Genomic DNA, 27,823 nt, shown 5'->3' with positions numbered 1-27,823 from the left:
TTCACGACCTTCTAAGTCATGAGAAGGTGGAGCAAGCGATGCAGTGGGCATATTTGCTGAGACTATTGACAGCGACGTACATGCGTTCTTGGCACTTAACCTCATGTAGTCCATCTAAGAAATCCATCGTCAGATAAATCAAAATCCTTTTTAAAACTGGGAGGATTTCCAACAAGTCATACGCATGAATATTGCGGGGCTTCACCTGCTGACGACTTGGGCGTAGCAGTGCATACAACACTTCCACGCGATGCATCTTAATGCACGAGAAGGACCGTGTGAGCTTTACGGCGGTCGTGCGAATTATACCATGAACCGAAAGAACATGATCGTGCGCTTCGCGCATAAAAGCACTGCAGAAAAAGTCAGAATGTACATGCGACGTGGCACCTATTTTCTGAGACGACAGTGCGTCATGGCCAGCGTGAGAGTGCTTTACCCTTTGGTCATTCGCGCTTCTGGTAAGATTCGCAAATGCATGGCTGTCGAAAGCATAAAACCCAAGCAGTTTCAATAAAGCCTGTTAGTTGTCAGGGACAATAGTGGCTGCCCCGCAGAAACTTGAACCGGTGTAGAGTCGCGAGGGCGCATCGACGACTTTTTAGGTGGTGTCCTTCATGCAGTTGACCTGAGAGTTTTGTGGCAACAATGGTGAAGCTAGTGAACAGCTCTAGGATCATGAGATTCCTGAAAACTCTCCGGTGGGTATATTAAATCTGAGGGTCAGATTTAATGATGGCCACAAAAATGGCGCCGGCATGGTTTCACCCCCACCACGCCTCACAGAGCTCCCTTTCCCTCACTATTGACCTCTGCTCGATTTAGGTGAAGAGATGAGCATAGCAAGCAGTCATTTGGTGCGTAGGGAGAACCCGTGCTTTGCGGTGACAGAATACCTGTCACCCTTTTTCCATTATCGTCGGTTGCTAGGGAGGGGCGGAGGTCATAATGGGACAAAGTGAGCACCGCAGGTATTTCAAGGCTGCCGATAGTAGCCTTGCGCGGCCTCAGCATCCTCTGTCCATGCCGCAGGCTGCGTTCTTGTAAATTACATTAGCCTAATGAGCAGCGATCCGCGCACGCCCAAGAATGAAATCTCAGCAATAAAGTGCATACCAATATGACTTCTCAGCGGCCTTGCGGGTGCGTGAGGGCTAAGGCCAAGCCTTGATTGCTTTACTTTTTGCTGCATCAGGCTCAAATCCATGAACCGAATCGTGGACTTCTAGAAACACTTTTGTCATGGGACAGCACAGTTAAAGCGGCTGTTCGTCTAATTGTGGCTTTTGCAAACCAAGTTTTCTTATTTCTCGATACATCGGTATGTTCGTAGTTCTCTGGCTTCAGTTTTCTCGATTCTCCCGTGACTTGCTCGTCAACTTTGTAGGGGGCTATGACACCCTTAATTATTGTCTATTATATCGTTTGAATATCATCAGTTATATTCGAAGAAAGATATATAGCTGATAATATTGACTCTCGAGTTCGGCTGGTCGTATAGCTTACGTCCATCACAGCACTGCCAGCTCGATACAAGAAGACGCATTCACGCGTGCCTGCGTTTGAAATGCTAGGTGTAGCTAGCTGTGAAGGCCTAGAATGCTGAGAGCATGCACCAACGCGCATCGCAGCCGTGCCTCTCCCCCCATGGTGGAATCCTGAGATGAGCGGTTACGTTTTGAGGGAGCTCCTTGAAGGAACATTCAGCAACTTTCACAAAGTTTATGTAGTGTCTGGAGTTGAGTTCCTCCGTTGGGAAATTTCGGATGAAGAGTTACAGGGCTGTGTATTAAAGTGCAAGGCAGGCCTCCAGAGCGCTCCATGAGCAGCAGCACTTCATACTTGAATGCAAGCGCCTCTAGCTCTGCCACTGTTATCTGTCTTCCCTCTCTGTGGCAATCTCTCGTAGTCTCGCCTTGTGTTTGAGAGTAGCTGGCTTGTATTCACAATGTTTTCGTTTCTCATTCTCATGATGAATTCAGGTACCCAGAGTTAGTGTAAATCTGCGCCTGGGAACTGAAAAATGCCAAATCCCAGGCTCTAAAAAGGCATTGTGCAAGCCTTTTAACATCGTAGCAAATTGGCTACGCTAGAATTCGCAGTCTTCCTTTTCTTGTAGCAGTCTATGGAAGCTAGCTAAAGGCAGTATGCTTGGACAGGCTTCTAAGGAAGTGCACTCGCTGCGGTCCGAAGTAGCCAGCCTCCAGGGCACGAGGACTGCCGAAGAGCCCTACACAAAAGCGAGTTCAAATGTCAAGAGAGTAAGGATGCACATACAACTATTTTCACGTCTCTTCACAAGCCTTCCACCGACAGAGAATGGCGCAAAGGTACAAAACAAGCGGCCTACATATATGTGGTGTTACAGGGAGGCACTGCTGAGCTGCACATCATTTTGGTTGTAGGGAAATGCGATTTGCCAACGATCGACAAGATATGCTGTAGCGACATGTAGCAAACGGCACTAAAAGGCACACCGTCCTTTCCAATATCCACCGCAGTGGCTTGTCCGTCACGCTGGTACAGCTCCTCCCCATCCGCAACAACTGCTCTGGCTGTCTATTTTGTTGCTCTTGCTTGAGGCGGACCCCAAGGGCCTGCTGGCACTGCATCCTGAGCCGAGTGCAACTAACTCATGATATATTTGTTATACGGGCTTTTGGAGAACGGTTCGAGGTCTCCTATGAACCTTAAAACGCCAAGACTTAGGTATTTTGGACTGCCTTACGCGCGATGAGAGGTTGGGGTTGAAAGGGTAGAGAGTCGCTTCACCCTTGTTGCCACTGCATGCGTGCCTTGCACCGCCAGTGCCATTTCCTGTGTCTGCTGCTTTTGCTGCTGCTGCAGTTGCTCTTGTTGCGGCTGAGAGTGCTGCTGTCGCTGTTGCGGCTGCTGCTGTTTAGGCGAAGAGGGCTGCTTTTGTGGCTGCAGGCGCTGGATGTTGGCTGTAGGTACACCTGGAATGGCGGACGCGGGTTCGCTCCTGAGCGACTCGAAGTGCAAACGATTCGAGACGTCAAGCAGCGAGGCTCTCTCCTCCTGCAGCATCCAGACGCTAACTGCCCATACCAGCCTTACAACAAAAAGCTCCCGTCATGGAAGCCTTCTCATAGGGAGCGGGAAGAGCCACACCCTAGCCCCAGGAGTACCCCATGCAACAAGCACATCAACCACCCACTTGCAAATCACCAATCGTGGCACGCAAAGCTTTGGCCTCCTCCCGCAATGCCTGAGGTTAGTCAGAAGCAAGAAACATTCCATCGCTTGTAGTCGCTGCTCCTGCTCCTGCTCCTGCTGCTTCCTCTGTGTGCCTCTATGACAAATGCAGTTTTAGTTCGTGCGCTGCCTTGTCGCTGCTCGTAGTGCTGTGCCGCAACTCAGCATGTTTCATTGCAGAGTTGGAGCCGAAGACACACAGTGCAGAGAGGGAGGCCTCTTGAACTCTAGACCCCAACGGCTTAGCGTGCGGCTCTAATGCAAAGGCGTGGAAAGCAGCCATCCATTCTACACCCTTCAATGCACAGCGTTTACCTGGTTGTCAGCCTCGGCCTTTTCCAGAGATTGCTGCAGCTGCCGGCGCTGATGGTGCTGCTGCAACTGCAACAGCTGCAGTTGCTGCCGCAGTTCCGCAACAGCGCTTGTTTTGCTCCGCAGCAGCCGTTGGTGCTGCTGCTGCACCGCCTCGGCATGCAGCCGCATGGCACTGAAGGCCCTTCGGTATCTCTCGAGCTCTGCCGCTTGCGCTTCGTCCTGCGACACTTGCTGCTGCGTCTCTGTTTCCCCGTGGCGGTGCTCAGCTTGAAGGGGGGAAACACAGAGCGAAGATTCCCTGCTTGCGCCTCCACCGCTTCCGCAGGAGGCGGAAGCGTGAGAGCCTGTCCTACCCCTGCACGCTCTGGCACTACCAACGCACCTGCGCGCGCTGCTGCGTTTACCACGGCTCCAGTGTGCGCTCGAGAACTCCCTTTTCGATCCTGGTAGTACAAGAACGGAGGCTTGCCAGCGCTGCTGCTGCCGCTGCAGCCGAAGCAGCCTTGCCTCCGCCTTCTGCAACTGGTCGTCAGACTGAAGAACTTCGGCTTCCTTCATCAGCCGCAGCAGCAACAAACTGAAACAGCAGGCGGCTCAGACATAGCAACGCTGTTGTGCTTCAGGAAGGGTCAGTGCATCGGCTCTACAAGGGCCCTTGCTGCTTCTGCTGCTTCTGCTGTACAGGCTCCTACTTTGCTGCATAGTTGCCGCGAGAGCACTTCGAACTGCTGCTGCATATCCTGCTGCATGCGATCCAACTCCTGCGGAAATACACGCCCACTTCAGCGAATATCGGAGATACACAGCCAAGCACAACACCCTTGGAATAGGCATACTAACCCATCAATCATGCACACTCCGCTATATATATACATATATATACATATATATACATATATATATATATATATATATATATATATATATATATATATGGTAGAGGCGGCAGCGTTCGCCTACGTCCCTACCTGCTCGAACTCGGCGCGATGCATGGCTAGCTCAGATGCATGCAGCATCTCCTGTTCACGACGCTCCGCTTCTTGATGTTGCACTGCCTCCTGCAAACGGATCAAGTGCTGCTCCTGTACTGCCCGCTGCTGCAGCAACTGCTGCAGTCTCTTGCCCAGCAACGCACTTACTGCGTCGATAGTCTTGTGGGGATGCTGCGATTCTTCTTCAAGCCCTCCGAAGCCGCTTTCTATTTGCTGGAGGAACCGTAGCAACAGACGCGTCGCTGCCCCTTCTTGATCTTGTTCATGCAGTTGTTGCCGCTCTGTCTCCTTCTGCTCCTGTTTCTCGTCCTCTCTGCGCTGCTCCAATGCGTCAGGTGCTGCGGCTGTTGTATTCTGTTCCGACGCCGTTGCAGCTGCCGTTGAAACGTCTGCACAGTCCGAAGGCAGCGCTTCAACTTTGCAGTTGTTGTTGCTGCTGCTGCTACTCTTCAGTCTCCGTTCGGGGTGCAGCTGCTGCTGGAGTTGTTCTATGAGGCGCTGCTGCTGCAGCAGCAGAACTTGCTGCTGCTGCACTGTCTCCTGGCAGCTATTGAGGCTCGCCACTGCCTGCATGCGCGCCGCAGTCTCTCCTTGCAGCAGCACTCGCTTTTCCTGCAGCTCCTGCTGCAGCTCATACTGTTCCTTATGGCGTTCCTCCTGCTGCTGCTGCAATTCCAGTCGCAGCCGCTGACATTCTCTGAGATCCGCAGCCGTCAAGGCAGTGCTGCCCTCATTCTTCGAGCTTTGCACGGCTTCAAGTTGCTGCTGCAGCAGCTGCTGCTTCCGCCTCGTTGCAGCAGCTGCCGCTGCCAGACGCTGTACCTCTTCTGCGCAGCGCTGCTGCATGCTGTGTAGGACCTGCTGCAGCTGCTGCTGCTGACGGGTTGTTGCTGCTGCCGCATCCGCTGTTACTTCGTGCAAATCCTTGATAGCCTTCTGCTTCAGCTCAGCCTCCCGCTTACACGTCTGTCGCAGTTCTTCTTGCTGCAGCCGCTGCTGCTGCAACAGTGCCACCTGTTGCTGCAGCAGCTCTTGCATTGCCTGGATGTCTTGCTGATACCGCTTCTTCTGCTGCTGCAGCTGCTGCTCCCAGTTGGCGCTCTGCTGCTTCAGCTGCGTGTTGCTACACCGCAAAGCCTCCGCCTTACTGACTTCCCGCTGCAGCTGCCAGTACACTTCCTTGAGAGCGGCCTCCAGCTGCTTTTGTTGCTGCTCTTGCTTTCCGCAAGCAGCAACAAACAGACGGTAGTTGGCGTCGAAGTCTTGCTGCAGTGCAGCGTATGCCCGTTGCAAACGCTGCTGCTGGACTGCGAATTCGGAGCGCTGTTGCTGATGCACTGCCTCCGCTTGCTGCTGCTGCTGCACGAGCATCAAAAGCTCGCGGTACTCAGAAGCACCCAGCGACACGAGGCTAGTCAACTCACTGACCCTCTGTTGGAGGGCTGGCAGGGCACACCAGTTCGCCGATGCAGCTGCCGCAGCTGTCGAGGCTTGCAAAGGATCTACATGCGCGGCTCCAGCGGGTGCAGAATCTGCAGACAGCAAATGGGTCAGAGGCAGTGGCTGCTGCTGCGTGTGCTGGCAGAAAGCCTCATGAGAACTGCATCCCAGCAACACACTTTCGCAGCTGCAGCTGTTGCGGTGACAGCGGAAAGATCCGCATTTCTCCGCGGCGCCGCAGGGGCATGTATGTACACTCTGCTGCTGCATCTGCTGAATCTGGACCGCCGACTCCTGAAACTGGCTTTGCTGCCTGACATTCAGTTGTGTCTCGCAAAGTTTGCGCGCACATGCAACGCACCCAGGAGCATCCTACACCACAAACCCTGCAAAAACAACGCCGCACGTGCAGCCTACCCCTGCTTGGCCTAAGGCCCTCAAGAGGACACTACAGCCTCTCCCTAATAGCCGCATGGTAGAGAGACATACACACAAGGCTGCTGCACAGCGTAGGGGTTTGCCAAAGCTTGGACAGCAACACGGCACGGGTGCTGCGCTGCTCCCACCCTCCTGTTGCTTCGGCACTGCTGCTGACTGGCGGAGGAAAAAATCTGCAGCCGGGGGATTATTATAAAAGGAAAAGTATATTTCTCTTGCGTTATGGCAAGTGTCTGAAGAATTTGGCGCCGCTTATGCGGTGGGAAGCCATTCAGGGTCACTCCCAGCAGCACGCGCTGCTGCGGCCGCTGCTTTGCATATGGCGGCGAACTTCAAATCAAGCGAAGCTCGCGAAAAGCACATATCTGCATTTGCACATGATGCGCGCGAACCAGTTGCTGTTTGAGGGTTTTTTCATGAAGGAAAGCGGCAGCTGCAGTGGCTGCTGCAGTGGCTGCGTTCCCCGGGTGTAGCTACAGCGCCTGACAGATGTTCCCATGCATGCGTGACGCAGAGTGCTGCTGCAGCAGTAATTAGTTTGATTGTGCTGCACTTCTATGGCGTACCCTGCACAAATTATGCGCAGCAGGGTAGCCGTTCAACAGCCTCTGGTTCTTCGGATTCTGTTTTTTTGGCTGCAGTAGTTGCTCAGGAAGTTTGAACGGGCAGGCTGTCGCATGGGCTGATCACGCGTGTTGCGCCGCACTTGATTGGTAGTTTTGCTCAGACCCACCAAGAAGCGACTTGCGTAGCACGCAAGAGCAGCAGGAGCGAGGGAAACAGACGGAGGGGAAGGCAATGCTGCTGCTGCTGCTGCAGCAAGGAAGCCGAGACTTGCAGGAGCTGCGCTGCAGCATTATTTGCCGCATGGCACTCAATTTTTCAGCCGTAGCGCTTTGAGCGAGTTCTTCTCGGGGGTAGCCGTAGATGTGCCGGTAAAGAAAGCGGCGGAGACAGAACGGCCGCAGGGATACCACTGGAAGAAGGCAAGAGCAGCCACTTGCTGGTGTTGCACATAAGCAGCCTCCTACCGACCCAGCTCTGCAGCCATGGAGACTGCAGGTATGCGCACGCATGCGCCTCTCGCTGTTCCCTCGTCCGCCTTCTTTTGTCTAACACGCTGGCACAGTTTTGGCTCCCTCGTGCCTCTCTCTCTGCTGATGGTGATGGTATGTTCTTGTTTTCTGCTTGGGCTTCTGAAGACTTCTTTTGCTGCTGCCGTTCCGGCTGCGAACGCTGCAGAAGCTGCTTCGCGGGGTGGTGTTTTTCTTCTCTCAGGCGACCCCTACAAGAAGCGGATGCGGACGAGCAAGGGATGGTGAGTCCCTTCCGAAAGGCTCAGCGATCCTAGAAGGCTTCCATAGGGAGCTGGTGTTTCTCGTGTCTCGCTCTCTCTCTCTGTGTACGTGTATGTGTGTGGTTGCGACGAGTGGAAGCGGTGTATTCGGAGCAGCGGCACGTGTGCAAGGGTGTCGCAGGAGGGGCACTATACCATCCCTTCCCGCAGGGGATAACAACTATCGACCTCCTTCGCTAGCTCCAGCAAAGAAGGGGCTCTCTGGAGCCGTTGGCTTCGCCACGAAGAGTGCTGCCTTGGGCAGTCTCCCGGAAGGCAACACTACCAACATGATGTTGCAGCTCACGCAGCTCCCCCTGACGGCAGACGCCGTTCACCTCCAGCAGAGGGGCCTAAGAGACTACAGAGCATTAGTTCTCAAGGAGAGACACCAGGAAAGGCCTATCTGGGCTTGTGGAGACGGATTTCTGCTGCTGGAGCAGTTCCTTCCGAGCAGCAAACAGGCTAATGACTTTCTTGTCACCGTCGCAGAGCCTATCTGCCGGAGCGAATTGATGCACGAATTCCAAGTGAGCATTGTGTGTGCGTATGTGAATATGTGAATATGTGTTTGTGTTTGTGCCTTCGTGCTGCTGCTGCTTCCGCAACAGCAGCAGCAGCACCTGCGGCCTCTGCTCTTCCTGCATGCGGCTTAGGCTGCTAATATTTCACAGAAGACAGCGCGTTGTTTCGCTGCTTTGCACGACGCTGCGGCTGCTGAGGTTCCCTTACCTTGCCATTCCCTAGACTACGCTGGAAATGCCTCCTTGAATCTAGTCTTGTTTTCTTCACGAGCTGGTGCTTCCGGTACATGCGAAAATTGCTCTGCTGCAGCTGACGGTCTTCTCCCTGTATGCGGCTATATCCGTTGGTCTTACTGCTTCGGAGCTGCTGACCAATCTCAACAAACTCAGCAAGAACATCCTCCCCAAGGAGCTCGTGCAACAAATACAAAATGTCTCGGCAGCCTTCGGCAAGGTCAGTCTTCCCGGCATGGGCGCTACTCTGAATGCTGCGCTCTCGCGTGTGGCAGTCGCTCTGCAAAGTTAAGGCTTAGGCAGTTTGTGGCTGGGTGATTGCGAGCGCCGTGCTAGCTAACGGAAGCGTTTTCTCTGTGCCGCGCGGCGCACGGTACCACCCTAGAGTCTCCCCATCTGCAGCTGGCGAGAAAAATAGACATGCAGAGAGCTAGATAGAGAAAGAGAGAGAAATAGTTGGGGAGGCGGAGGGGGAGGCGAAGTAGAAGAAGAGCCTCGAGTAGTGTTCGCGTGTACGCGGTGCTGTTGGGGTGACTCGCGTTTAGGTCAAACTGGTATTGAATGAAAGCTGCTACTTCATCGAGTCTGCCAGCAAGAAAGAACTGGATTACCTCCTTTCGAACCCCCGCATCCGCAGCGCATCCTTGCTGCCGCAGCAGCAGCAACAGCAGCAGCAGCAAGTTATGCGCCTAGTGCAGCAGCAGCAGCAGCAAGCGGCAGTCCCCGGCAGCGAGCAGCAGCAACAGCAGCAGCAGCAACAGCAGCAGCAACAACAGCAGCAGCAAGAAAATGTTTACTTGACCAGCAGTGCTCCAACACTAGACGCTTCTCAGCTGGCCTTTGTGCCTTCGGAGCTGGATACTGCAGTCTTAGCTGCTGCCTCCAGACACCCCTCAATTAACGACAGGAACGCTGTTGGCTCCGACATAGAAGGAGACACGCTCACTGCTGCTTCTGCCGATTGTGCTGACGAGGCGGACCAGCTGCAGCTGCAGCAGATCGGGCAGCAGCAGCTGAGTGCTGACTCCGCAGCGTCTGAGAGACACGTGTGTGCAGCTCTAAATATGCACTCAGACATGCCCCTCAACACACGCTTGCGTCTCGACTCCAAGGCTTCGACCAAATCGTAGTGGCTTGCTTGCGCCTCCTCAGGTGTATTCATTCCAAGTTCGAGCCGAGCTGGTGGAGGAGGTCAAGCGACTCTCCATAGAAGTCATGCAACGCCCCTTGCTTAGCGAATACGACTTTAGGAGAGACACGAAGAACTTCCGCATAAGCAGTCTTCTTCTGCGATCCTCCACAAAGATCAGGTCCAGCCGCTGCGCGTGTGCACGCACTAGGCTTCTGTTGGCGAAGATTTGGTCGCTACTGTGCCTCTTTGAGACTGTCTCTTGGGGGACTATCTGTATGTATGTGTGTGTATGTATGTGTGTGTATGTGTGTTGGTGATGCTGCTGCTTTTTTTCTGCTGCTGCTGCTGTTCTTTTTTTCTGCTGCTGCTCCTCATCCTGCTAATTGTGTCTCTGTCTTGTCTACGGCGTGGCTCCGAGTCCATATATCGGCACCTTCGCGTTGCATGTGGGTGTCGCCTATCGTGTTTGGGTGGGGTTGGTTTTTGTTTGACATGCCACTAGGTATTACCAGGAACGCGCGTTGCGAAAGATGTTTAGCAACGGGCGCGCACGTAGTGGTATCATCGTTCTCCCGTGTGGCGCGGGGAAGACCTTAACGGGCATTACAGCTGCCTGTACACTGCAGAAGAGCACCGTGGTGCTCACAACTTCTGCTGTGGCAGTCGAACAATGGAAGAAACAATTCGCGGAGTACACGAGCATCGTTCCTGACAGGTTATTGACTTTGACAGCAGAAACGAAGCAGCAACTGTGGCCTCTAGACTCAGCTGGCGTCCTCATCAGCACTTACACCATGCTGGCGTTCTCTGGGAAGCGCAGCACTGCTGCAGAACAAATCATGATGCAGATCAAAGAAAGAGAGTGGGGACTCATCATCTTCGACGAAGTTCAATTTGCACCCGCTCCAGCGTTTCGGAGGATTAACGACCTTGTCAGGCAAGAGAAGCACTATTCAAGAGCGCACAGATAATACAAAGGAGGCGTGGGAAGTTCACACTGCGCTCTGCGCAGCAAGCATGTCGTCCGTGCAAGGAACCTTAATCGAGCTTTTAGCCGGATATGCCTTTTCCATGCACATGGCCTTTATTCGCAGAGGAGGGCTGTGCTGCTCTCTGTTGGGCATGCATTGATCGCTCTTTCTCATGGTGTCGCACGCATGCGCGTTCTCGAGATTCGGGAAATTTTTTCTGCCACCTTCAACAACGCGGCCCCGCCTCTGCTGCCGTATTTTTCTGCTCTTTCCTTGAGGGCGTCTGGTCTGGTCTGCGTGATGAGTGCAAACATACATGCATGCGTCTTTCTGAAAAATTTTTGCGAATCGCTCGCCGTAGGCATGCCTGCCACACTTTGCCAGTTTTCCGTCCTTGCGCGCGACTCGACGAATGATTTTTCTCGCGCAACGACTTCTATGTCTACGGCATTCTGTTCTTATGCAGGGCTCACTGCCGCCTAGGTTTGACTGCAACGCTGGTGCGTGAGGACGACCTTATTAAAGATCTCCAGTGGATTATTGGTCCGAAGTTGTACGAGGCGAACTGGATTGATTTGCAGAATCAGGCAAGCCTCGGCGATAGGACGCGCACACATGTGCTTCCCTTGTAGCGTCTCCAAGCCAGGAGCATCGACCGAGGAGAGCGCCTTAGCGCAGTTTTTTCACGATTTAGGGTTTGTACTACGGAGGGTGCTTAGGCCCCTCCCCTTCCACGCGGCTTAGACTTTGGGGGGGCGGAACGAAGTATGCAAACATACAAGTTGTGGATGCGGCTGCTGTTGCAGGGTTATTTGGCAAAGGTGTCTTGCCAAGAAGTGTGGTGCCCCATGACTGCCGAGTTCTACAGAGAATACCTTCGTGTATGTGCGATTTCTAAGCCTTAGCAGAGGGCACATAGTCGCGCTAAAGCTAGAAGGCAGCGGATCTATGCGCTGCCATCTAGCTCGCCGGAGCTGCACTCACGCTCCAGATGCTTGCGTGGGGTAAAAAATGACTTGGCCTCTTTGATGTTTTCCTTCATTCTAGGGCCGTTGCATTTTCGCTCATGAGGGGTTCTTTTAGCCAGGGGAGCAACAGCCAGCTAGAGATGCTAGAACCGCTTTTGGGGGGACGGGAAGAAATGCAGGGGGCAAAGAGAATTGAAGTCGAGACTTGCGCTGTACCGCACGTGGATGCGCGCTGAGGCTTGAGTGTATTGAATGCGTGCGCAGGTACCGCATGCCAAGCAGAGAAAGTTGTGGGTGTGCAATCCGACGAAACTGATGGTGTGCGAATTTCTCTTACGCTTCCACGAATCCCGAGGAGACAAAGTCATCGTCTTTTCAGACAATGTCTTTGCACTCTTGCACGTTGCTCGAGCCCTCAATAGGCCTTTCATCTACGGGAAGGTCTCTCCTCCAGAGAGAATGGCAATCCTCAGCAAATTCAAGGTGATGATCCATGTCTAGGGGAAGCGCGTGAAGCGTTCCTCAGTCGTACACCTCGAGAGATGTGCAAGAAAAAATGGGCATCGCCGATAGCCTCAGAAGCGCTTATCCTAGCAGCCTCCTTTTTCGACATTTGATCGTGCAAGGCAGCTGCGTGGTCAATAACGGAGCTTTGGAGCGCCGTGCGCTCATTTCTGTTGGACACGCCTTTGGGGGGTTGTGCTGCAGAATGAGAGCACGTTTAACACCCTGTTTCTCTCCAAGGTTGGCGACAATGCAATCGACATCCCCTGCGCGAACGTCGTCATTCAAATCTCCTTCAACTTCGCTTCCAGGTCAGGAATAGGCACTGCAACGCAAGGGACTGGAGCGACAGCTAAAGAGCAGTTTTTAAAGCGCGTTCTTGAATTTTCCAGGAGAAGCGTGCACCGTAGTGGAGTCCAAGTGTCCACCTGCACTTTTGCGAGAAGAAGCCCATGGCGCATGCATGCAGGCATGCATGCATGCACGAGCGACGAGTCAACGCATGCAAAAGGGAGACTGTGAGGTGCGCTGTGTTGCGGTGTACGTTCTGCACAGACGCCAAGAGGCTCAGCGTCTGGGGCGTATTCTGCGCGCAAAGCCTCGGGGATCGGAGGAGGAAGGCGGTTTTAACGCATATTTCTACTCCCTCATCAGCAAAGACACTCTCGAGATGGTGTATGCCGACAAGCGCCAACAATTCATCATCGATCAGGTCAGCACAGCACCCCCTAGTGCCTAAATATGAGAAATTGTCTACTGGAAGAAGAACCATAATAATCCAAAACCCCTTCAGCGTGTAGCTCGACAGCCCTCCAGGCTCATTGTACCCCCTCGACTGACTTGGCCTGTTGAAAGAAATCCGCAAAGTGCACACTGGCAGAAACAGGGGACGGTGACAGGAAGAGCTCATTGCTGGGCGAAGCAACGCATTGGAGCGCTATTGTTTCTGCATGATTACCCAGGCTTTCGCTGCTGAGGTTGCCTGGCGATTCAGAGCTTCTCCGTGTGTGATGCTGCATGTCGAAATTTGCGATCAGGGGTATTCCTATAGAGTGCTGCATTGTCGAGATCTGCCCTTGGAGCCTCAGACGCTGGTGTACGGAGATCGCGAGCGCCAGCTCGGGGTTTTGCGAGATATCATGCTGACGGATGACGCCGACAGGAGTCTCGACGACGATGAAGATGAGGGCACCTACCTGCCCTCCACGCAACAACAGCAGCAGCAGCAGCAGCCCACAGCTAGGCTCGTATTAGGCGGGCTTGCCGGACTCTCAGGCAAGTTTCTCGCCTTCAAAATTTAGGATGCTCCCCGCGGTCGCGCGTTGTGCTGTACGGACACGTGTCTTCAGATGTACACGAACTCGTCGGCAGTTGCATTATCGCATGAATGCTCAGCTATGCATGCAGATAGAGCCCGCCTTATCTCTTTTTTCGTGTCTCTGCATAATGTGTAAGTATATATATATACACACAGCGCCATGCCGTAGGACGGTCCTTCTTCTCTGCATTTGCGCGTTGGAATGCCCTCCGATGCGCCTCACTGCTGCAGCCTTTGAATCAGCAACTCCTCGCACTGCTGCCCGAGGGGGGCGTGGATCGAAGATCACAGCAGAAATGCATCCCCTTTTTCGGCGCTTCCACAGCAACAAGTCATAGCTCGGCCTCTTTGGATGTGTGGGCTGGCTAGCCGCCTGGCTGAACGTGCTTAGCGCTCTAGCTGTAGGTTTGTGTACATATTTGTGTGATCACCCTGTCTGTAGCCATGCGGGGCCACTCGAACATTGTCTATTGCTTTTCAGCAGCTACCAAAAGCTGCATTTACCCGTGCACTCTGGGCAGGAATATATGTCGCCTTCCAGATCCGTAGGCGCGTGTACCGCGTACGAAGCGGGTATCTGTCTAGACAATGCAGTGTGCCTGTGCGCGCACAGTATTTGCGGCACAGGAATGATTCAAAAAGGCGCTGATTATTTTTCTAGTTTTTTAAAATACGTTTCTTCCGTTGTTCTTTGTTTTGCATGCATGCATGCATTCACGCGCGTACACACCTACACACACATATAGCTATCCATCCATGCATGTGCGGCGGTGCCCTTACAAATATGACCTTCAGACGCCGTCCGTTTTTTTTCTTCATCCTTTGTTTTAGATACGTTCCTCTTTTCTCATGTACCCCCTGAGCTCTAGGTGCCACTGCCCTGCGCTGAAAGACGCCTCGGCAGCTGCATGGACTAAGGGGTTGCGGAGCCAGAGGTAGCGCTCCCTTGCAGGGGATTTACGTTCCACACTGTGAGGTGGAGAGTATGCACGTCTTGTTTAAAAAATCGCCTCATTACGGAAGTTTTGAGAGGCGAGAGGTAGTACATGAATACAGGGCAATCGGGGAACGGAATGGCGACTTGAAGCGCATGCAGGGTAGCCTAGAGACTATCGCTTCTGGCGCATACCCGTGCGATACCTTTACGGTAGAGAGCAAGGAGCGCCGCCTCGCGTGAAGTTACTGTCTCACGCAATTACACGGTCGATATCCAGTTTTTATCGTTGTTCAAGAATGTGCAGTGTCTTTTAAAAATACCTGCTGCCGCCGCCATTGCTGGTGTGTAGCACGCAGCGCACAAGAAGCCGTTACATCTGCTCTGCGAGTTTAAAAGAAATGAAACGCATGCCTGTTATTGATGCAGCGAAACAGAGTCAACCTTTCTCTGTTGCTGCCGCTGACGTAACAAAATTGCAGCAGGGTTCGTTCGTGGTATCAGCTCGATCTGATCTGATGCTGCAGTCGCGATTCCTAGAGTCGGAGGACTCAGTCTGCCGCTATTTAGTCCCTAGGGTGTCTGTCTGTCCAGCAGGAGACATAATCCAAGGTCAAGCGTGGGTCCCAAAATATTTTCTTTCGACAAGAAGCGCTGCAGCACGCGGCAGCTGTTGCAGATGCTGGAGCAGCCGCTACAGCAGCTGCTGCCTGGCAAGAGCAGCGTCTTGCAGGGGCTGATCTTCGAGACTAGTTTAGGTGCTTAGGGGCGGAGTGGAATAGAGACTTCAAGACAAATCTGCAGCAGCAAAAGGAGCAGCAAAGACAAAGTGTTGCAGTGCCACGAAACCGTATACAAACTAACTGTGTGCAGCAGCTGCTACAGAGCAGCTCAAATCGCGTCAAGGGCCAAACATACGCTTCAGCTAGAAGCGTCTCTATCTCCTGAGCCCCCCAAGTTGCAGTAGGGAAGTTTTGGATGAACAGTATCATCTGCAGCAGCAACAGCACAGAAAATAGGAGCTCAGGATGCATGGCTTTCACAGCGAGGGAAAAGGGAAATGCAGCATCGGCGGCTTTACACGGCGCTGGGCATCTGACCTGCTGGAAGTCCATCTGCTTGAGCTGCCGTGACCAGTATACCAGAAACACTGAAGGTGGACAGAGAGACACACAAATGCACACACACACACACACACACACACACACACTGCATGTTCTGTTTTGATTCTCTCTCCAGCGGCAGGAGCTTGCAGCAGGGGTGTCGGTGCTGGGACTGCCCCCTCCCAGCCGCGCGCTGATAGCCTTCAGGGGGATACCCCTTCTTCTCGCATTGCTAGCACTTTTGTTTTGCAACACCAAGAGTGTCTGTCAAATGAAAAAAGCAGCTACGGCGATGGCAGCAGCAGTCGCAATAGCAACAGCACAAGGCCCACCTGCGCAAACATAAACGTGGAAGTCAGAGAAGCCATCCGCCTGCTCCGCGATATACGTATCCCACAGACGAATCACACAGCTTAGCGGGAACTCCCTGCAGCAGGCAGGCAACAGTAGCAGCAGCAGGATGCAAAGACTGTCCACACCACCGCTCCCAAGGAGGCACACACACACACAGACACACACACACACTGCAACAGCGCAAAACAACTCGCAACGATCCTTTGCTCTCGTTGCAACAAGGAACCCAGGAAGACGCTTGCGGGAGCAACAGACGAAGCAGGAGGCACAAGGGCTAGATAAGGAAAAGCAGGCGCAACTCACCGCATGAGAAGACAATTCATCCAGCGGAAAGTAACTTGGAGAAGGTCAACCCCTTGAGTTTCCAGGTGTTGGTACAGTCCTTCTGTATCAGTGACCCCACACAGCCGCAAACGCCGAGGCGTGCGTCAGTGCACATCTATCACCTCTCTATCTCTCTCTCTCTCAGCAGGTGCATATTGCACGTTCATTCTGAGATGATGCACACGCTTCCACAGGGAGACACTGCCACAAAAATCTACAGCAGAACGGACAAGCATCCAGCAAAAACGGCTAATACCCGCACCAGCAGCAGCAGTAACTACACACCATCAACTCTCTTGACGATATCCCGCAGCCGCACAACTAGACGGCGGATGCCTGGCTGGCCAGACGTGTAATGATCCTGCAACGACGGCAGCACCAACAGTGGCAGCAATAGCAGCAGGGGCAAGAAAAATAAACAGGTGTTCAAGTACCACTTGCCGTGCAGCTACAGGCCATATATGCCGTGACAGAAAAAGAAACAGCAGGACCAGGAGCACTATTTGCGCATGCAAACAACAATACACACCACAGCAGCCTCCAGAGCCTCAGAACATGCAGCTCTCGGGTGTACAGCAGCAAACCTGGATATGCGCCAATAACTTCGCAAGGCACCAGAAACTGTCTGCCTCAACCTGCACCAAGACCTCTTCGTCTATCTGCAATCGCAGCATGCACAAACAGCACCCTTGCCGCCTTCAGCATGAATGGCAGCTGCTAGGGGCTTTGCGAGCTGCGCTTGCTCGCACTGCTACACTTGCTGCTGCTGCTAGGCCTGCCAAAGAGACAGCCAGCTATTATTACCTCATCAATGGAGAGCTCCTCAGGATCTTTCCCTGCACGCAAACAACACGCCAAAACTAACTCTTGACTCCAGCTACTGCAACAGATCAGGTGCCAGCAGGTTTCTCTCTGTCTCTGTCTCTCTGCGTATCTCTCTGTCTCTGTCTCTCTCTGAAAAAGACACTAGTGCATATCCGTAGAACTTGGAAAGCACGAAATTCCGAAACTGCAAAAGGCTTAACCCCAGCGACAACAAACCGAAAGCCTGATATGCCACGCAGCTTACCTAAGGCCGCATGGAGGAAGACTGCTACAAACGGCGTCAGCAAGTCGTTAATGCCCTGGGCCGAACAAAACTCGCAAACAAAGCAGCCAAGCTTCTTGACCCCCAAACGCGCATCTCCGAAGGCTCCCCGTCCTCTCTGACATTCTCTTATCTGCAAGTAGTCTGCTAACCTGCACGTAGCCGCTGGCGGGGTGCTTCACCGCCCAAAGAAACAATACGCGTTCCATACCCCTGCACACATTTGCAAAGACACCCGCGCCGACAGATCTGTTGCACCGACATGCGGGAGGCGTGGCAGCCGGAAAATGCAACGCAAGGGCCACCATCAGCAGACACTCGAGTACCACCACATCCCTCTCCTGTCCGCGCTGGTTTTTTTGAATTTGCACATACGCTTGCGGCAGGAGTATCCGCTTTCTGCTTTCCTTATCACCCCGCCTAAAAAACCCCTGAACCCGATCCTTAGAATTATTCAAAAATTGTAGCCCTCCTCTTTTAGCTTCAGTAGAGTGTTCATGACGCTTAGGACTTACAGCTGTATACGTGGGTGTGCAAAGAACTTCCTGCCCGCATGGGTCCTTGGAAGATCTACTCTGAGCTGCTTCAGCAGCTTCACTTCCTCCGCGGACACATCTCCTCGGCTGTAGTATTGCTGCAGCGAAGCAAGAGATCACAGTCTGGCGACGGGGGTTCATGAATCTATCATGCTGCGTTCATCATCACGGCATGCCAAACGCATGAGCAAAGTTGAATTCCTTTCTAAGAAGCACCCTCCTTAGGCACCCATGAAGGCTTTCAGTCATGAATTTTTTTGCAATTGATGGCGAGCAGTCGTGAGCCAGTTTCCGCCATGCACCCTGTGCCCTGCTCCGTGGTGTAATACTCTAAGTCATGCCCACCTCCACAAGCTCCTGATAGTCGGCTCGCTTTTTCGTAAGGGCTGAAGCGCAGCAACGGCGGCACCGTTACCATGAACGCAGCACTCATCAAAATATGCAACAGTTGCACTACTAGAGGAACCCCAGCTGGAGCATCAATCTCCATTGCTGCGTTCAGCTCTGCAAAGCTCTTTCATTGCAGGGTGCGCGAGATGCTGCACTCCAAAGCGGATTTATCTCAGAAAAGAAGTGTACTTAGAGCGCAAGACATGTTCTCCAGTTACCTGCATCTTTCCTGTCGCGCGTGAGCGGCAAGTAGCCCTAAGGGAGGCATCGACTCATCACACATCAAAGCCGAGCCGCTATTGTACACCCCCAGCATCACCACATCTTTGGAAACACACCCCTCAGCAGCACAGAAAAAGCTAGCGACTGCAACACGCAAGGCATGCCAGCAGCATCCTACAGCCGCTACAGCTTCTGCAGCAACGCTGACTTGCTGGCATCAGGGAAGCCCGCACTGACGACAGACACTGCACCCCGCCTCACCCCCCCTCTCCCCCCATGGAACAACAGCACCGGGCAGCAGGAGCAGCAGCATTATTAGCATTAGATGCAGCAATTTCAGCAGCATACCAGCATGATCCTCCACGCATCGCTACGAACTTCTGGTGCGCAACAACTGGGAACACCACCCCAAAGGAGATTTCTCAGCTCCCCTGCACAATAACAGTGGTGGTGACATAAGCAGAAGTGATGCCGCATTTGCCGCCATGTAGCGCATGCATGCATTAAGAAAACAAGAAGACGAGCGGTGAGGGTGCAGTTGCAAGGCTCACCGGCGTCAATCACTTCACGGCTGAGCAGTTGGTGCAGCCGTTCGGCGCGCACAGAAATGCTGGTGTTGGTGGTGTTGCTGCTGCTGCTACTGCCACTACTGTTGAAGCTGCTATTGGTAGAATTCATTGTAGGAATAGGTGATCCTAAGTCCCCCAAAGGCATCCGCGTAGGTGAGGAGGCCTGCAGGCGTGTTGGGTGGCATGGCTTGCCGCTGCTGCAACTGCCGCTGGTGCTGCTGCTGCCGTTCATTCCTTTTGCTGCAGCAGAAGCAGCAGCGCTCCAGCAGTACGGCTAGCCGCTGATTTTGAGGTGCCCAGGCATTCCCCTTAGGGGCTGTCTGGTACGTGTGCGCGACTCGAAAAAGTGTGAGATGAGCAGCAGCACCTGCTGCCCTGGCCCTGGAGCTCCTCCCGTAGGGCTGCCTGGTTCAAAGCCGTCCGTCCTTCTGTCCGTCCGTGTCGATAAGAGGGATCAGGAGGCAGTCTGTGCGTCTACCGAGAGCGGCAACAGGTAAGGGACGGGGTGGCTTCCAGTAGGAGGAGAGCGGCTGCAGTGGCTGCTAGGCCTCAGATCCGTGTGTACACTGTATCGGTGCAGCAGAAGCATGAGTTTTACAGTGGCTACAGGTTGTAGCATGAAGAGCAGCAGCAGCCACCGCGAGATTCCGGCGCGGCCTTCGTCGGCGGCGGCTGCTCTCAACAACAACGACCGCAGCACGGCTACTGAAACGGTAACAATAGCAGTGACTCCCGTCTAACTATGTAGAAGAAGAATAGTAATCTTTCATTTCGCTGTGTTGCACAGCGCCAATCGATAAAAGGGCGGCAGCGGCAACTGCAACAACAACAACTGCAAAGGCTGTATGTGTATGCAGTCCGCATGACAGGGCTGGCTTCCACAGCATCTTCGGCAGCTGTTAATCCTCTTCGCAGGCAGCCTTGCTGCTCTCTGCCATTGCACTATAACTGTTATTTGTTTCTTATGCAGGTAGTATTTTGGAGAAGGGCACAGTCGCTGCGGCAGCAGCTGCTGCCCTGTGTCTAGCCGATGTTACGCCTGTTGGAATGCGCATGTAAACTAGGGAGCTAAAACAGGCAGCAGTTTCGCAAAGGCTCCAGCTTTGGGTGCTTTTTACCTTCGGAGTGTGTCGCGTACAGATATATGCAGTGGTACTTAAACCTGTTGGTTGGCCCGACTCCCAAAATTCAAGGACATAATATACTTTTGAAAGGGTTTCGTTTGCATTCCAAATGTGTTTCGTTCAGTTTAAAGGGATAATCCTGGGTTCAGTCTCATTACTGCAGTCTCTAGGATGCTAAGAGTATGGATGCAATTTTCATTTTCAGCAAGCCGAGTCGTTTGGCGTGGTGTGACTAGCTCTGTCAGGATGCTTCGTCGGTGATGTTTGAGGCTAGAACGTCGTTTGGTGGCGTTCTGCACCTCCCCTCCTAGAATCTCATTCAAGACACCAGGGCTCCTTTAACTACATCAACAGTTGAGTGAACGCTAGTAGGAACATCTTCCCACCAGTCCAGTACCATGGCTGTCCTTGTACTACAGGCTCCTCTCAAGAGGGGGGAAAGGCTTGCCCGGGTTCAAGTGGCTGAGCCATGTAACCTTCGATTTAACGTATTCATAGGGATACCTTTAACTTCAGGCCCAATACAAACACAATAGAAAGTTATTGAGCGTTTTCCGAACGAGATCCCTCTTCCCCTTGTAGCACCCCTCAGTATTCAGATATTCGGGGGCAACGAGTGTCAGTGTGAGTGTTTTTGCATCGTCGAAGTACTTTGTCCATAAGCACTTAGTTGCACTTGGCACCTTGGTAGCACGCGCACAAAAATGCGTTCTCATGTGATGAGCAACCACTACACTGCAGTAAAAAGGAAATACAAACCGAACAACCACATCTAGTTCTTGAAGATCACTAATTTACTGAGGAGACAAAATGTAGCACAGCCGCTACACAACAATGTGTGTGGTACTCCGAACGTTTACATATAATTGCACGAGGGAACATGATACACAAGCCCAACACATAACTTTGCTCGTTGATGTGTACTCCAATCTAAAATTCAATATTCTACAGGTCATCCCACATATACGCCAGGAATCCCACAAATGGTTTTATTTATTTTCGGCGAGGGTAACCCGCTCCGCTACAAACGATACATTGAAACGGTTGTTAAATATGTTCATATGTGAGCTTGTTACCTGAATAGTCATCTAAAGAACTGGAAGCCAGCTCACCCTTGCTCCACACAGAGGCCGCTTTCTTTCATCCCCAAGTGTCGGTTTTGGGTGAATGAGGAAGCAAAAGAGAGGTAGTAGGGCGAGTCACAACTATATCAGTTCCGAGATTTGCACTCACCCAGCCAGGTCGCCACTGAGGCATATACTGCTCTGTGGTCCTGCAGACGCCTAAGAGTGCTGTAAAGAAGTTGGTACCACACATGGGCATCTGAGTCATGAATTCGGCCGATGTGAGCTTTATTCTTATTAAAAATTGGGTACTGGTAGCAGAGTACTGTAAAATAAAATAACAGCCTGGTTTGCTATACTCGCTGCCCTGCGATGTGTCCAACAACATTCAGCTTATTCGTTGATCAGTACTGAGGCAGGTAAAGCTATGCCTTCGCACTTTTTTAAAACTAGCCACATTGATTAATATATGGTGAAATATGCACTATTGGATGTGTGTGTTCGTATTTCTTATCTGTTACAGTGTAGCACAAGCTCAATATAAGAAGACGCAATGTTGTATGTGTGGCCTCCAGGTGCGATGTGTAACTAGCTGCGAATGCTCGGGATGCCTTGAAAGCGCAGCTACACACACTCTAGCTGCCCGTCTCCCCTCATGTCGGAACCCCACGTGGATGGACAGGGGAGAGACGGAGCTCCTTTCAAACAACACTCCCTAACTTCCTGTTGGTTACCCATTGATTAATGAGTTGACTGACTCCCTATGAAGACCCTAAATGGGGCGTTACCGGTGTGAGGGAAATGCTGTTGGTCTCATTTGCAAGTAATTCCGCTGTAAGTAAATTGTGCTTTCGCTTAATCGGTTGCTTGGTGTTGCACTGTCAGACTAGAGGGTTGATATTTGGGCATGGGATGAATCGCAGCAGAAGACAATGCCAGCAGGGTGTGCGTTTGGTTCCACTTTCTTGCCTTGAACAACCTAATTTTTGAACGAAGGCTAACAGCTTGATTCTACAGAGTGCTGCATTGGCCCCAAGACCGCTACACAGAGAACGTCAAGAGTAGCTGGACGCTGAATTGGCGCCTTGACTTGCAGGAACGTTGGGACGCCTGCCAAATGTCATCGCCTCGTCTCCCCAGTATTGGATCTTCTCATTAAGTATTTCCGTATGATGCAACGCATTCTTGTTCAGCAGAGTATTCAGGAGCTGAACGACCACGCTACGTCTAGGTAGTTCCGAATGACTCTACGCATTCAAAACTCGGGGAGCGCTGCTACATTGTCGCACATCTCAATGACCATTTATGAACATTCAAATTTCCCTGCAACTAAAGGTGAAGATGGAGCATAAACATCTCTGCTTGAGCTACATCAAACCTCGATTGTCCACGTATCAGTTTTCCAACGATGCACAACCCATACTGGCTAGAGCTGAACCTCTAGGCAACTGATGTCCTCGTAAGTACTTTGTGCCCCTCTTGTATGCATCAAGACCGTAGTACATTATAGCAGACCTGGCGAGGGAAGAACAATTTATAAAAGTCAGAGAGGGGCAAGGAAGCAGTACAGGGGTGCGGGGGATAAACCCCCACAAAAAGGCGACAAGAACGATACACCTGAAGCGCATTCGGCACGACACAGGAAATCGCAATCCCTACATAATAGGGTCAGAAAAGAGACAGGCTGAGAGAATTTAATCTCGTCCTATATCTTGGTGGTCGATCATCGGAACTCCGTGCTGAAAGCGCATCCAAGTTCACAGTTCAAGAGCTTCGAGCGAATCGTTGCTAGCCATTTCCCCATTCCTGAGCTACCCGAATTCTGACCGTGCTCAATCATATCATGGCTTGCTCCTATGCGGTGGGGGCCTCCAGGAAGTGGCCTCTGCAAGAATGCGCTTCGCCCTGCCGCAAGACTCTCCGCTGTAGAATCATCCCATACACAGGCGCCCTGACAACTGCAACGCGCGTTCGAGGGTCTGCAATGTCGTCTGGAAGGGTATTTCAGCTGCCTGTGGACAACCGGTACCCCACACTGGGCTAGAGGCGCTAACGTAGCAGCTACTTCCAGGTGTCTACTGCAACAATACCCATCTGGAGAAGGAGAGGCGCAGCATGGGGAGCCTGTCCACGTTAATCCATGTTTTTAGACTGAATGCTACCAATTACTGTCAGTGTTACTACTTCGAACTGTATCAGCGTTTAAAGAGTACTCGGTGAATTCATTTCGCCTCCGTACACTCCCTTGTGAGCTACGAATACACTTGGGCTGTGAATCTAGGTATTTCGCCATAGATAGCAGCGGTAAGAAGCGCAACTAAGGGCACGGCACCAGCGTGTCGAGGAGCAGCAGCGGCAATAAGTGCCAGTCTTAGATATCCAGACACAAAAAAAACACTAATAGCTGCTGCAGCACCGAGACAAGCTGAATTCCTCGGTCATGCTGATGCTGTGTCTCTCTCGCAAGCTGTGTCTCTGTAGCAGCTCTCGAGCATTGCTTCATTGCAACCAGCACTGCTGATGCTGGTGGTGGATTTGTGACAATCAATACCGCGCTGCGTCAGCCAGCCAGTGGCTGAGGCTCTAAAGAAGCTGCGTGGGCCTCGCTAGCACCTGCCTGGCTAGCTTCTGCAGGTGCTGTCTCTGAGCGGAGATGTGCAGCAGCAGCCGATGGTGCGCCAGGGCAATGCCACAAAGTTCTTCTGTCTCTGCCGCTGTCTTCTCCCGTCCTAGGGATCGCAACAGCGCAGCAGTGCGCTTCACGTAGAGTCGGTCTGAAGTTTTAATTTCGAAGGGCCGAGAGGTCCCTCTACTGCCCCCACTGCTGCTGCTTGGCGGAGCTGATGTGAGTGGTGCGTCCTTGGGAGAGGTAGACGTAAAGGCGGTAACATCAGGGGGTGCCTTAGTCTCCGCAGCTTCTGCACAAGGAGCACTGGAAACTGCTTTTCCTGAGCTTGCTGCTGCTGAATCTGAATCTGCGCCCGCATCAGGAGCGGCAGGAGGCGAGCAGCTATCCAGTGAGAGCAACTTCGTTGCCTCGTCCACACGCCTCCACAGGGGGTCGGTAGGCCCCGAGGGGGCAGCCTGGGGAGGCAGCGGTCGCTGCTGCTGCAGCATGTTCAACTCCATCTCAATAACTGCAGCAATGCCAAAATGAACAGCAGCACTTGGTCGCAAGCTCAGAGCCAGGATACATAGGGAGGCCACAGAACAAGCGGCTGCGTTTAATCCAGCAGTAAGAACTGTTCAATCGTGAGAGCTTCAAAAATAGCACCAGAAGCAGCAGCTGCAACAGCAAAACTCCGAGGCAGCGAGCACATAGGCCTTACAATCGAGTCTGTCTGCGCTCATTTCAAGCACATCGTCCACAATGGCACACCATGCAGAATCGTCTCCGCAGCTGTTGGGATCATTCTGCCACAAGACAGCCCCGAACAAAAAAACAGCATCGAGATAAATGCGCTGGGCGATCCCTTGTGCACACACTCCTGCAAGCACAAGGGTGTTGCTACTCCCCCCTTCGCAGAGGGTGTGTGGGAGAAGCGATGGGAAGAGGGCTAGCAGCTTCTGCAGTGACGGGGCAGAGGACAGGACCCTAGCCTGAGGAGCAGAGTCAGCAACGCAAGCATGAAAATTTTTTTACCGAAGGATTGGTAGAAATAGGGTAGAGCTTCTGTTTTTGGTGTCTTCTGATGGCAGTAGAGAAGGATTGAAGCATGTGCGATCCTTGTTCGCCCCCGACGCCAGCCCGCGCCGCACTCTCCGAAGCGGCAGAGAGCCACGAGAGGACAGTGCCTCCTACTAAACCCAAGCGTGCTGGAGGAGGAGATGTCTGAAGGCACGCAGACAAGAATCAGCAGCGCTGCCGCTCATAAGGGTCAGGTCGATGCGGAAACACCCCTGAGCACCAGCCTTTCAAACGCAGACAGACCACGACGGCAGCCTCAGCACGAGGCAGCACCACGCAGGGCCCTACGGGCAGCACAAGACACGTGCCTTGGCTATGGTAACAACCTCCACGATATCCGTCGCTCCCCGGATCGCAGCCTCCATGCGCTTCAGCCTTGCACACACCAACTTGTGGATGAACACCCAGCCCTCTTCAAAGAACTGCCTGCCGCAAGGGGACAAATACAAGCAACACGCCGAAGCTCAAACAAGAATTGGGAGGGGCCTCATAAAATCTGGCCAGCACCCAAAGCTCAATAACGACACACAATATGAGTCCCCCCTCAACCCTGAGCCTCCAAACTCGATGCCGTATAACCGCAAGACACAAAGGGGATTCTCACGTAAAAACGAGGGAGAGGGCGGGGAGCGGGATGCTGTATGCGAACAGCGTCAGCAGCCAGTCCGAAGTGAGGAGCGGCAAAGAAACACCACACGAACGCTGCAAAAGCAGAGTCACATGTGACATTGTCACATGTGACATTGTCACATGTGACATTTCCCAAAAGTGTAGGCCGCACGCAGCACCCGCAGCAACGCCGCCCCCCGTTGCACTGCACCAGCAGCACCTTCCTAGAAGGCACACAGTGTTCGACAGATTATTCCACCATGACGAAATCCTGGAGAATTGAGCAGATGCCGATGGCATAAGGCAAGCGCAAACGCTGCAGCAGCAGCAGGCACAGCCCAAGGGCGCCTCTCTCTCACAAGGTGTTCAAGAAGCTCGGGTGTCTGTACACTGAGCATCTTCTCGAGGGCCGCGCAACGCTCGAAGACTCCGGGGAGGGAGGGAAGGTAGAGCCTCCTCAGCTCATAAAAATGGAAAAGAGACACCAAAAGCCAAAAAACTCTATTCTCCCGTGTCCTTAAGGTAAAGTGTGCGGCACTGGCTGCTGTGCCTGCAGCTCTGCCGGCTGCTGAGGGAGCTGCCTTCGCTCCCGCTGCCAATGAGTCCTCTTCCTCCTGCAGCAGCCTCATAGCCGAGCCAGGAGGGCCCCGTGAGCACCAATGCACTGTCGTGTTGCTGTGGTAGAGAAGAGCACCCACGACGAAATTCATCCCCTGAACATACCCCACCTCCTGCAGCAGCAGCCGGAAACACACACCCATCCGATAGCATGCGTGGCAGACGCAAGCAAAGCAGCACAATGTGTGGCGGCTCAACAGAAGCGGGCAGTTGCTGCAGACGGCTCACGGGGTCGAAGACAGCGAAGGCTTGGAGTACTCTCCTGAGTGCGTTCTGTCCCTCCTTCTTAAAGAAGGGGATGGAGGGAAAAGTTCGATTCACGTCCAGCTCGATCGCATTGCAGTCTGTGCTGCCCAGCAGCAAGAGCGCAACACTCCGCCGCACGTAGTGGACATTCTTTTTGCTTGCACCATTGCTCCTATCAGGGAGAGGGATGCTGTTATTGCTGCTGCTGCTGCTGCTGTTGTTGCTCGTGTTATTGCTGCTGTTGCTCTCCGTATGGAGGGGCTCTGGGAACGTTTGACTGCAAGCTGCTGTGTCTGGATGCCTCACAGCAAACTCGGGGGTCCGCAACGAATCGCTGCTATGGGTGTCGTTGGTGTTGGGGGGAACAACGGCCGTTCCCGTCTCGTTGCTGTAACTGCCATTGCGACTGCTGTTGCTGTTGCGACTGCAGCTGGCTTCATCGCAGCAACAAGGCACTACAACAGTTTCTTCTAACAGACACGCCAGTCGCTCGTACAACAGGGGCTGTTGCACGGCGTCCACCTCCGCGCGCCTCTCCCACGCACGCAGCCTTCTGCAGTCCCCTGCCATAGTTCGCGGGCAGCTGCAGCAGGGAGCAGCAGCTGCTGCAAGCAACGCGGAGGCTGCGGCTGCTGCGTTGCTGCTGTCGCTGGTAGCACCCGTGGGAGCTCCAATAGCACGAGATGAAGAAGCAGCGAAGGGCATGAAGAAAGAACACGCTTGGTGAGCCGCCAAGGAAGAAGCCAAGGAGGGGCATTCCCCTGCTTCATTGGTGTTCATCGTACTATTTCTGCTACTGCGCTTCATCTTGCTTCCCTTGCTGCTGCTGCCCTTTCCCATGCTGCACTCCCGGCTCGCCGCTGCAGCCGGCAAGCACGCAGGAGCGGCTGCTGCCTCGTCGCTGCCTCTTGTGCTGTCTCTGATGTAATCCCTCGCGTCTTGCAGCAGCAAACGATTTATGCCGGTGCTCCTATGGCTGCTCAGTGAGCGAATTGGACCCGACGGCTGCCTGCCGCACGGTATCAAGGCGTGGAAGCTGGGGATTTCTTAGTTGTTGAGAGCCGGGGGTGGGAAGAGCTTGTGTGTCAATTGTGCTGCCAAGATTTTTCCTCTACTGCAGTTAGGCCCTGCTGTTAACGTTGTTGCCGTTGGTGCCGTTGCTACCCTGGCCGAGAGCGCGCGGTCACTGGTGGAGGTACTCCAAGGACGGATGCTGCTGCTGCACCAACAAAATGCCCGTGATGCAAAGTGAACAGACGCAGCCAACTATAGAATTGATTTTCGGTGGTATGACTGAAATTCTGCAGACAATGCTGCGGGAGGAACGCAGCTCGCGGGTCGTGATGGGACAGCCCCAAGCTTCATAGAGGCACGAAATAACATTGTTGCAGCAAAAGTTTCCATTGATCAAATCAAAAATGCACATTTACGGCTGTTTTTGCTCGGCCATATCCATAGAAGACTCCTCACAGAGGGCTCCGCAGCAGCGTGTAGCCGAGCTGCATCAGCAGGGCTGCGCTGCCTGAGGTGTCTTGAGAGCTTCTACGAGCCACCGGACGACCCTAGA

General features: G+C 53.1%; 3 protein-coding genes across 3 annotated transcripts; 2 read left to right on the top strand and 1 right to left on the bottom strand.

Moving 5' to 3' along the window:
* Positions 1–2,409: 2,409 nt before the first annotated feature.
* LOC113147374 (transcription factor SPT20 homolog) lies at positions 2,410–9,625 on the top strand. The gene is made up of 3 exons (XM_026337708.1): positions 2,410–2,441; positions 2,762–2,897; positions 9,041–9,625. Exons 1-3 carry the CDS (start codon positions 2,410–2,412, stop codon positions 9,623–9,625), a joined length of 753 nt encoding a protein of 250 aa, XP_026193493.1.
* A 532-nt stretch (positions 9,626–10,157) lies between these two features.
* Positions 10,158–20,578, top strand: LOC34622983 (general transcription and DNA repair factor IIH helicase subunit XPB). Its single transcript, XM_026337697.1, is given in 7 exon segments — positions 10,158–10,564; positions 11,065–11,185; positions 11,405–11,479; positions 11,831–12,042; positions 12,275–12,782; positions 13,108–13,349; positions 20,548–20,578. Coding segments are annotated over 7 exon segments (1,596 nt in total).
* Positions 20,579–23,639: 3,061 nt separating this feature from the next.
* LOC34622981 lies at positions 23,640–26,657 on the bottom strand. The gene is given in 8 exon segments (XM_026337688.1): positions 23,640–24,232; positions 24,425–24,509; positions 24,739–24,927; positions 25,107–25,209; positions 25,388–25,485; positions 25,752–26,123; positions 26,239–26,413; positions 26,563–26,657. Coding segments are annotated over 8 exon segments (1,710 nt in total).
* Positions 26,658–27,823: the final 1,166 nt, after the last annotated feature.

This window comes from Cyclospora cayetanensis, unplaced genomic scaffold (genome assembly GCF_002999335.1).
Source record: "Cyclospora cayetanensis isolate NF1_C8 unplaced genomic scaffold, CcayRef3 CcayRef3_contig_10, whole genome shotgun sequence".
Taxonomy (NCBI): domain Eukaryota; phylum Apicomplexa; class Conoidasida; order Eucoccidiorida; family Eimeriidae; genus Cyclospora; species Cyclospora cayetanensis.
This window is presented reverse-complemented; position numbering and strand designations above follow the sequence as displayed.